Here is a 10349-nt window from a genome sequence, read left to right as displayed (position 1 = left end):
CTTGAGGATTGGCTGTTTTAGGCCTGGGGGGTGGGGGCTGGCTAGGATCCGGATGAAGTTGGGGTGACTGGCCCTGGGTTCCCAAGGGTTCTGACACGCGTGGACCAAGCCTGGGTGTCCAGCCGCGCTCTGTCTCAGCGGACCAGGGGTTCTCTGACCCTGAGTCAAGCTCTCCCGCCCCTCCCAGTGCGTCCAGGGTTCATCCTATCTCGGAGGGTTGAGCATTGGGGCCTCGCGTGGGTGTCCGCAGCCTGGGCGCTAGCCTCGGGGCCTCTGGGGCCGGTTCCGGGGCCTGGAGGGGCTGCAGGAAGCGGAGGCAGCTCCAGACGCCCGGATCGAAGCGGGCGCAGACACCCGAAACGGCTGGGGTGGCCGCGAGGCGGCTGCTGAGTAATCCCGGGCGGCGGGTGGGGGCGGCCGGGCGCCCACGTTCCCCGCGCCGCAGCCCGGCGGCGGCTCCGCCTTCGCGTCCCTCCCCGCCCCCTGCCGGCTGCTGTGCTCGGTTCCCGGCAGGTCGGAGCCGGGCTCGGGGAGCGCGGGCCACTGCAGCCCCTCCCGCACCTCGCCTCGGCCTGCGCGGGGCCTCGTGCGCTCATGGCCGGCTCCGAGCAGCAGCGGCCGCGGCGGAGGGAGGACGGCGACCCGGATGCGGCAGCGGCGCCCCTGCAGGACGCGGAGCTGGCCCTGGCTGGCATCAACATGCTTCTCAACAACGGCTTCAGGGAGTCGGATCAGCTTTTCAAACAATACAGGTGACACCGGCTCCCCCGACTCTCTGTCCAGGCTGCGCGCACCGGGTGGTCATCTCGCGACCTGCGCTGCTCTCTTCCCTGCTCCCCTTCACTTCCCAGAGCTTTCTCTGTAGCCTTTGCTCCGCGTCTTAGCCCCATCCTCCTCCCCTCCCCATCCCCCGCTGCGCTGACCCTTCCCTCCCTGCGACCGCAGTCCGGGCTCACTTTCTGCCCTCTGAGGGGTGTCCTCTGCTGCTTTTGAGCTGTCGCCTGGTCTCCCACCGCGCATTGGCTCAGGGGACTGATGAATTGAGGCAGCAGCGAGCCTGGCACTTGCAGGGTTGGGACTCTGGCTCGCGCGCTGCCAGGACAGCCTTTGTGACCTGAGCACAGCCTTGCCAGGTCCTTGTGTGGCGCTTTCCTTTGTATACCTCGATATTCCTGGTGCTTTTGTTATTTAAAGACAGTGTAGTGTAATTGTTGCTCTGTGGAGGAACTTAAACATTTCAGCCCAAACTCTGATCACCCATCTCTTCCTCATCCTTCAAAAATCAAGATGAGTTCGGATGCCTTTCAGGAGAACCGATTTATTAAGAATTACCTAGTAAGAAAATAGAGGGATTTTTTAAAATACGGAAGAATGAAGAGGAAACACGTGTGCTGCGTTAATTTTTGTTTGCCTTTGAAAAATTAAGCCCAAGATCTAAGCCCTGTTGTTAAAGAAGCCTGGGAAACTCAAAGCACCCTGGTGTTCTGCTTCAGGAAGCAAGCTGGCTCACCTGTGAATGTGGAAGGGCGGTCAGATGACTAGTAGCTGTCCTCAACATGTTTAAGGGCGGGCGTTTCAGACTTTCTTGAGCTGAGTAGTTTAGATCGAAATGAGCGAATCCCGGTGTAGTTGTGATGGAGCAAGAGTGTGATAGTCAGTGAGGAATGCTTAGACTTTAAAGAACGGTGGTTTCCACAAGCCCAGTCACTGCACTCCCACAGCAAAGCAGGCAGCTTACAACCAGGAACTTTCTACCAAATCTGGTTTACTTTGTTGTTTTGTTTTTGAGACATAGTGTACAGTTTGTAGCTCAGGCTAGCCTCGATCTTCCTATCTCAGCCTCCTCAGGGTTAAGACTACAGGCTTGCACCCCCACACTTTGGCCCTACAGCAAACTACTTTTAAGTCAACTTCTTTTCACCTTTATGGTCTGAAAATGAGAACAACTTAAGAATGTCGTATTTAAAACACACACACATACACACACACACACACGCGGATGCACATGCACACACACACACACACTATGTGCGTTTGATTTAAGCTTTATCAAAGATTTTGATGAAAGATTTTTTTAAAAAAATTTACTATGTTATTGCTTGCTTGTAGGTTTGTTTTAATTATTAAATTTTTTCGGGGGGGGGGGATGGGCTTTCACTATGTATCTTTGGTTGGCCTGGAACTCACTATGTAGATCAAGTTGTAATGTTGCTGTCACACTGGAAGCAGGAAACCTAATCATTATCTAGCCTGCTGGGTCACAACCCCTTTGGCAAAGCTGTCTCCAAAAATATTTATATTACAATTCATAGCAGTAGCAAAATTACAGTTATGAATTAGCAGTGTAAATGATTTTATGGTTGAGAGTCAGCACAGCACGAGGAACTGTATTAAAGGGTACACAGAGATGCATCTTGAATGGAAGTTTTTCTGTAGCAGAAAAGACCAGGAGGTATGTAGCTTGCATTTTCCAGTGGGAACTGAGAATGAAGTAGAAAAAAGACTGTACTATGTGTTTGTTGTGAAGCAAAAGTTCATGCACATTCCCTCATTCCATTTCACTGTCCTCCCCAGCCAGAGCCTGAGATGATGGCATCCACAGGTCCATCACCTTGTTCTAAGTCAGACTTTGATCTCACCAGTCTCCTCCGTTGCTAAGTGTGTTAGATAGTTACAGTCAGCCCCGGGCCTTATTTACCAGCATGGTTACAAAGCTGCTGTTGGGATGGAGGGAGAGAAGACAGGATGACTGATGGTATTATCCTATCAGCTTTCCCTTGCTCCATCTGGTGTGTTGGAATGTGGAAAGACCTTGCATTCCTCCCACCCCCAATGTGTGCTACTCTCAGCCACATGCTGGGAAGCACGGTTGCATAGAAGAACGTCCAGGGAATGGCTTCCAGCAGCTGAGCTTCCAGTCCTAGTCCTGTCCTTTTGTAGATGCAGATGTTTCAGTTTCTCAAAAACGACTTCATTGCCTGTAAAATGAAAGTAGTGCTGATAGTACCCGCAGCACAGTGTGATTGCTTGTTTACTTAGCTGGAGGAGAGCTGGGGACAGGGATGTAGCTCAGTTGAGTTCTTGCCCACTGTGCATGAAGCCTTGGATTCAATTCCTAGCACCACTTAAACTGGGTGTAGTGCTGCATGTGTACAATTCCAGCATGCTGGGGTATGGGCAGGAGGATCAGAAGCTTGAGGTTGGCTTTGGTTACATAGTGAGACCGTCCTGGGATACAGAAGACAGTCATTGTCTGTCTGTCTGTCTGTCTGTCTGTCTGTCTGTCTGTCTCCCTCTCTTCCTCCCCCTGCCTGTATGAACAAGAATCTGTGGAACCTGGTGTCACCTATCACACAGGGAAAGGTGTGCTATCTCAGTGCCTGTGCCCTCACCACTGTTTCAGCACAGGGCAGAAGGCCCCTTTTATGCAGATAGCTCTGATATATGTAATTTAATTACTTCTGTTTTATTTATTTATTTATTTATTTATTTAATGTATGTGGGGGCTGGGGTAGGTATCATCATGTGGGACCTGGAGATTAAGCTGAGATCCTCAGGCTTGGTGGCAAGCACTTTTACCACCTGAGTCGTCTTGACAGTCTCTAGCTCTCCGATGAAATGCTCACTCACCTCATACACTACATTTAAGGGTCAGGTGATGCTTTAGGAAACTTTTTTAAATTTTTTTTTCTGTCAGAGTAGTAAATGGGCTGCTGGAAACTCAGCATTGACTTCCGGACAGTGTTTGAGTGTCCCGTATGGTTCAGCTCACCCACACAGGAGAGAATGAGATTACTAGCAATTTCCTTCTCACTGTCTTCTGAGTGAAGAAGTGTCTTCATGCTCCCTTTTGGGTAAAATGCTCTCCTCGGATGAACAAAGAAACACTGTCTATCTAGCATTAAAATAACTTATTTTTAGAGGTCATTTTCTCATGCTACATTAAGATGAGACATTTTATCAGTGGGTACTGCTTGTGCAATGACCACTTCATAGAAACTACTTACAGTGAAAGCCATTCTGGATTGTATAACCTAGATGTTCCTATGAGGATTAGGAATATCTGCACAGCAGAGACTGTCTTCTGATGTCAACAAGACCCTGGTTGGAGGTTGCTAACAGCTGCTCCCTCTGCAAATGACAGTACTCATACAGTGACAAGATGCCTGTGCTTGGTGCTCAGCCACTGCCAGGCACTTAGAGCTGTTTCCACAGAGACCTGAACAGGTTTGTGCAGTGGTATGAACATGTTTCCTGTCTCTCTGGTCTATTGAAGTTAAAGGCCTAGTTGGAAGAGATGGAACTTTTGCAAGATGGTTAAAGGCTTGGCACTTTTGGAAGGGGAACCTTTAGGAGGTGGGACCTAGTCAAATGTTGTTAGGTCACTGGGGGCTTGAGGTTATTTCTCATGGTACCCTCTGGTAGTTCTGAAAAGTCTGTCACAAAAGGGGTAAGCCTGCTTCTACCTATGACATATGACTCTCTACTCCTAAAGCCTGCCTTCATGTACTACTGTGTACCCCACCCTCAACCCCACCCCTTACTATGGCATCAACTGATCCTGAACTTTGAACCTCCATAGCACTGAGCTCAAGGAAAAGTGCTGTATAAGTACTGTGTCGGGTATTTTGTGATTGTCTGGAACTTTGCAGCTTTGAGCCTGAGGTTTGTTTCTAAGTTGACGATGCCTCTGTTCTCAGAGCTCAGTGATCTTATGCAGCAGGCCACATACTGACTGATGTTGGCTTCTGTGACACGTTCAGACCTTGGGGCTGATGCTAGGACACACTTGGTGATGGTGCATGAGAGAGTCTCAGTGTTGTGCTGTGCACAGACCTCAGCAGCGAGGCGAGGAAACAAACCCACTCACTCCCAGGTCATCGGAGTGCACACCAGTAGGTGGACTGTGCTGAGCCCAGTCAGAGGCCATTTTACAGAGGAAACACTGTTTGAACTTGATGCTGAGGCAAGAGTAAGCCAGTTGAAGGAGAGGAGCTGGGGGAAGATAGAAGGAGAGGTGAGAGATGGCGTGGTTTAAGCCGAGTCTGGGAGAGGAGATGGGTAGATGCCCAGCTAGGGGCAGACATGGAGCGAAGCTGTAGTGGAGTGAGCAGCAGCTGACGTTGCATGGGTAGTTTATTCTGTCTTTGCTTCTTCCTCTCCCCTCTCTGGTCATGTTGCATGTGAGCCAGTGCTTTCTCTTAGGGTTAGGCATCAACTCACTGTCCCTGAGACATTGTGTGTTTGTGATGTCATGTCCATAATCAGCTCCTTGGGGCTCCTGGGTCCTGATGTCACACAGTCATTTCCTAATTTTGTCCTGAAGGGTTTTTAATCAGGGCTGGTAGGAAAGGGGGCAGACATGAAGCTGAGGATGACCAGGGACATGAGGAGCTCCAATGACCTTTGTCATTTCCATAGAACTTACCGGATGTTTAGCCTCCTTCCTCCCCTAATGGTACCAGCACATCTCCTGCTTGTCATCTTTTTAATTAATTTATTTTTTGGACAAGGTCTCATGTAGCCTAGGCTAGCTTTAGACTTGCTATGTAACAGAGCAAGTACTTCTGATCTATCCGTGTCCCTCCTGAGTAGTGAGGTAACAAGCACACCCCACCATGTCCAGTTTATATAGTCCTGGAGATCAAACTTAGGGCTCCATGCACCCCAGGAAGCCATTCTACCAACTGAACTACTCCCAGCCCTCTCTTGGCATTTTTTTTTTTTTTTGGCATTTATAGGTCTTACTGAGACAGTATTGCTACCAGATTCTGGGTGTGGGTATCACGGAAATAATAAGCATATTAAAGAATATGCTGAGGATGGATAGCATTCTTCATTCAGTCCACAGCATGGCAAATAGAGTGTGCATGGGTCATTAAACATTCACCAGTGATACACATGCACAGCTAAGTAAGGAGTTGATGGAGAGAGAAGAGATGGATGAGATTAGGAATTCTGTTTTCCTTTTCCATTTTAAATTATAAAATGGCAAAAAGTAAAAGAAAATTTTGTGATATTTGTGTGTTTGTGTGTACATATGTGTAATGCATGGGCAGATCCTAAACTGTTCAGCAAAGGTATAGAACATCCTATGGAGTCAGGTATGGTGTGGCTGTATTTGAGCGCACATTGACTGTGTAACTAGGATTATCGCTATGGAGATTGTTTGCTGTTATTCAGGGATTGGGAAAGGATAGCCTACAGGCCAATTCTGGCTTACTGTCTGTCTTTGCAAATATAGTTTCATTGGACACAGCCACACTCGTGTGATCATCGCTGGCCTGGAGCTGCTTGTACATCACAATTTCAGCAAAAGGAATGTGTGAAAGAGACCATAGTGCTAGCCTTCCTCACATCTGTTGACCTCAGTACAAACCATACACATTCTTGGGAAAATTCAAAGTAGGCGATGTCAGGCTGGTAGGGTCCAGGCTTCTTCCCTGCCCAACTCTGTGTCAGATCACTGCACAGCAGGGAGCTGAGAGGATGGTCTTGATGTTCAGGGTAGCTCAGCATTGCTTCTAGAGTCTGTGAAGAAATCCAGAAATCCAGAGATGCAGAGATGAAAGCAAAAGTAGTGTGAGGTTAATGAAGGAAGTCCATCTGTTGATTCTTCTGTCTTCTTCCCCTCAGTGGTGTGGCTGCCAATAGGCTCATCTTGATTTCCTGATGTAATTTATGAAAGCGTCTTGATTAAATATTCCTTCAGAATTCATTTAGCTGAAGTAGAATTCTTTTAAAAAATATATTTGCCCATCGAATAATGGAAGGGTCTAGAGGAAATTAATAATCCCTCATAAGTACTCACCCCCAAACCTTAGGTCGTGGCATGGGTACATTCAGGCACACATGCATATGTGCACACACTCACGTGTCCTGATTCACAGTTAAGGATGTACCTCCAGAAAGTGTGTATCCTCTTGAGCCCCTTCCACTGTGTTAATGGCTACTTTCATTAGATAACACTCTTCCTCCAGCTCAGTGGGGGGAATCTGTGTGATGTTAATGGAGCTTTGATGAGGCTAAGAAAGTTAGAAATTGTGCACTGTGGAGACTTTCCTAGTCCATTTTTTGAGATTAGTTTTAGTTTTTAGTTGAGTATATATGTGGGTGGGTATGTGCACATGTGAGTGCAGTTGCCCACAGAGGCCAGGAGAGGGCATCAGATTCCCCTAGAATTGGAATTGCAGGTAGTAAGGAGCTTCATGACCTAGATGCTGGATACCAAACTTGGTTCTTGAACAAGGACAGTACTTACTGTCAACTGCCGAGCCTGTAAAAGTTACAGAAGAGAGTCCACTCAAGAAATCTGTTGTTGGGGTGAGCTCTTCAGGCAGTACGTGAACCGCTTCCTGCCACCCGGGAACTCCTCCCCAAACAACCAAGTCGCGGCTGCTGTAAGACCTCCTGTGCTCTGGCCCGTTTCTCAGCCTTCCTCCCACTGCCCCTACCCCTCCCATGCACTAGAGTAGCTGGCATTACCCAGCCTGTCGTGGGCTTTGCTGTGGTCGCTTGGCTGCCATCCTTACCTTACTATATCTTCTCATTTTATTATGTTTAAAATTTTATTATTATAAAATAATTTTGTTAATCTACATGTCTATTTTATTAAATTATTTAACTTATTGTAATTTTATTATATTTATTATAATTAAATTACACACCTATTTGTGTCTGTGTATGTCAAAGGTCATCAGGCATTTGCTTTTGGAGTTGGTTTTGTTGTTTGGGTCTCTGGGATTGAACTCAGGACTTCAGGCTTGGCAGCAAGCTCCTCTACCTGAACTATCTCTCAGGCCCTGTCCTTACCTTTATCCTTCACCATGTTGCACTGGCATCCTTACCTCTTGTCTGTAGGAAAAGACTTTGGTCATAGAGGCTTTCTGTGCATACAGGTCCTGTCGTATTGGAGTTTTGTGAGGCTTGAGAAGTATTAAAAGTACCTCCCTACCAAGCACCTTCTCATCCCTCTGGCAAACCTGTGTTAGCAGCAAGCCTGTTTCCTCAGGCCTCTTCTCTGTCCCTCTATAAGGCTTCTGTAAAGAGCCCATGGCCCGGTTGGTCTGTTCTACTTAGTAGCTCCTTGCAAAGATCCTCTCTGTAGTGTTCCTTCATCAGGACCCCAGACTCTATGCATGTGGTACAGCGGAGCAGGGTAAAGAGAGTTGACTGTGTCCTGTCTCCGCCATTACAGATGGAGGCAGGGAGCCTCAGGAACAACCAGACTGTAACCTTGTGGCTCTGGGATATGCTAAGATGTGGGCTGGAGAGATAACTCAGCTGTTAAAGCTAGGCTCACAACCAAAAATATAAGCACCATAGAAATTAAGATAATGAAGACAGCAACCCTCACTCAAAAGTTGCCAGAGATCACTGGATGTGTGTTCTTACCTTTCAATAAATGACTGAATACTGGAAGGCAACAACAGCCAGAGCAGATCCCTGAGGTAGCACAGAAGGTAGATAGATGTGCTTGTTGCACAAGACTGATGACACAGGCTTGATTCCTGGAATCCACATCAAGTTGGAAGGAAAGGACCAACCCCCCAAAAATTGTCCTCAGACTTCTACAAACATGCTGTGACATATTTAGTTATTATAAAATTAATAATTTTGTTAATCTATTTGTCTAATTTTTAAAATTATTTAATATATTATAATTTTATTTAATAATTATAATTAAATTATACACATGCATACACACCCACACATACACTCACACACAGACACTAATACACAGACACTAATACACATACTCATATACACACATACTCATACACACACACACACATACACACACACAAATTTAAGTTGATAAGTAACAGCAATAACAGCAAGCCTCCTTTCCTGGACAGGGCACAGTGCCTTTGGGAGCTCTGTACAACCCCCATTGCTCACCTGTGGTAGGCATGCCTCTTGACCCAGTTCGAGGCCCACCAGAAGAGCCCTGTGGCTTCAGGTCTATCTCCCACAGGCAGAGCATAGCTCCTGTTTACACTCTTCCATCAGTGCTCTCCGCTTGCCAGCCATGGCTGAGGAGGATTGGGGAACAATCATGGGGAACACAGCAGCAGTATGCATTTATCTCCCATAAACCCAGTCAGTTTGGAAATGGAGCATGAGTGTCCCCGCACCTGGCCTGGCAGGTGTAACTCGGGAGCAGAGTTTTCTCAGTGGCTGTGCTGTGACAGCAAGGCCAGCCTTCCCTAGAGCTTTCATGTCCCCCATCTAGCCATTTCAGGGCTCTGAGGCTCAGGCAGTGGGCTCTGCTCCCTGGCATGAGTAGGCAGACACATAGCTCCCAGACTCCAGAAGTTTGTCCTGATTTTCATAAGCATCCAGTGTCTGGAGGAGCCTGGTATGGAGGCTTTCTAGAGCCATGGCTCTTAATAGCACTGGACCTGTGCCCTCTTCGGATAGCAGGCAGTTTATGATTCCCCCTTTGTAGTCTGAAAATGAGATTGGCAGGTGAAATATCCTACAGTATAAAGAAGTAAGACAAATTTATAATCCAAATTACATATATTCCTAAACACAAATGCTCAGCCCACTTTCACCAAGAGAGTATGTGTAGTCAGAAGCTGTAGTTAAGCCTTAACTGTGAAGATTTGGATGTAAAAGTTGAGACGCTTCTGCACACAGGTAGAGAGTGGCAGGGCGTGCACTACAACAGCAGGAAGTTGCGACACTTTGCTCTGTGTTAATAGAAAATGGAGTGACCCTAACAGAGGGAGACTCCAGGCTGGGCAAGGGAGGGAACCAAGGAGCAGGGTGTGTTGGCATGGGCCAGGCTGCCCTTGTCAGGGAAGTGTCAAAATCATCAAGTTCCTGTTGAAGAGCAGGCTATTCCCTGACCAATGTCTTAGCTAATGCTTTGTGTCTTGAAACCCCACCTTCAGTCAAGGCTATCGACACCTTCCCATACTAGGCATTCAGGGTTAGACAATGAATTGCAAGGGTTTTGCAAGGCAGCTGGGCGTTATCAGTATCTGAGTAAAGTTAAAAAATAAGAACCAGGGGCTGGAGAGATGGCTCAGTGGTTAAGAGTGTGTACCCATGTGAGGTTACTACAGCCACTCATAGCTCCATCTCCAGGGAACCCAACACCATTTTGTGGCCTCTGGACGCCTGCATTCATGTGTATACATATACACAGTGACACATACATAAGCACATATGATTAAAAATAATAAAAATCTTGTTAAAAACAACCAATTCCCAGTCTTCTTAACAAAATTGCTACAAACACTTTAGAACTTGACCAGAAGAAGAAGGAGAAGAGGGAGAGGGAGAAGGAGAGGGAGAAGGAGAGGGAGAGGGAGAGGGAGAGGGAGAGGGAGAGGGAG

At 47.3% G+C, this 10349-nt stretch overlaps 1 protein-coding gene across 1 annotated transcript in view; it reads left to right on the top strand.

Annotated features, from left to right (window-relative positions):
* Nucleotides 1-252: 252 nt before the first annotated feature.
* Nucleotides 253-10349, top strand: part of Ttc39c (tetratricopeptide repeat domain 39C) — an 82539-nt gene continuing 72442 nt past the window's right edge. The window contains exon 1 of the mRNA XM_028759491.1: nucleotides 253-752. Within this exon, the coding sequence (XP_028615324.1) occupies nucleotides 595-752 (158 nt within the window). The 5' untranslated portion in view covers nucleotides 253-594. The remainder of the gene's footprint in view (nucleotides 753-10349) is intronic.

Source organism: Grammomys surdaster, unplaced genomic scaffold, assembly GCF_004785775.1.
Source record: "Grammomys surdaster isolate TR1022 unplaced genomic scaffold, NIH_TR_1.0 126298, whole genome shotgun sequence".
NCBI classification, from domain to species: Eukaryota; Metazoa; Chordata; class Mammalia; order Rodentia; family Muridae; genus Grammomys; species Grammomys surdaster.
The sequence above is the reverse complement of the archived record's forward strand: the minus strand, read 5'-3'. Positions and strand labels throughout refer to the sequence as shown.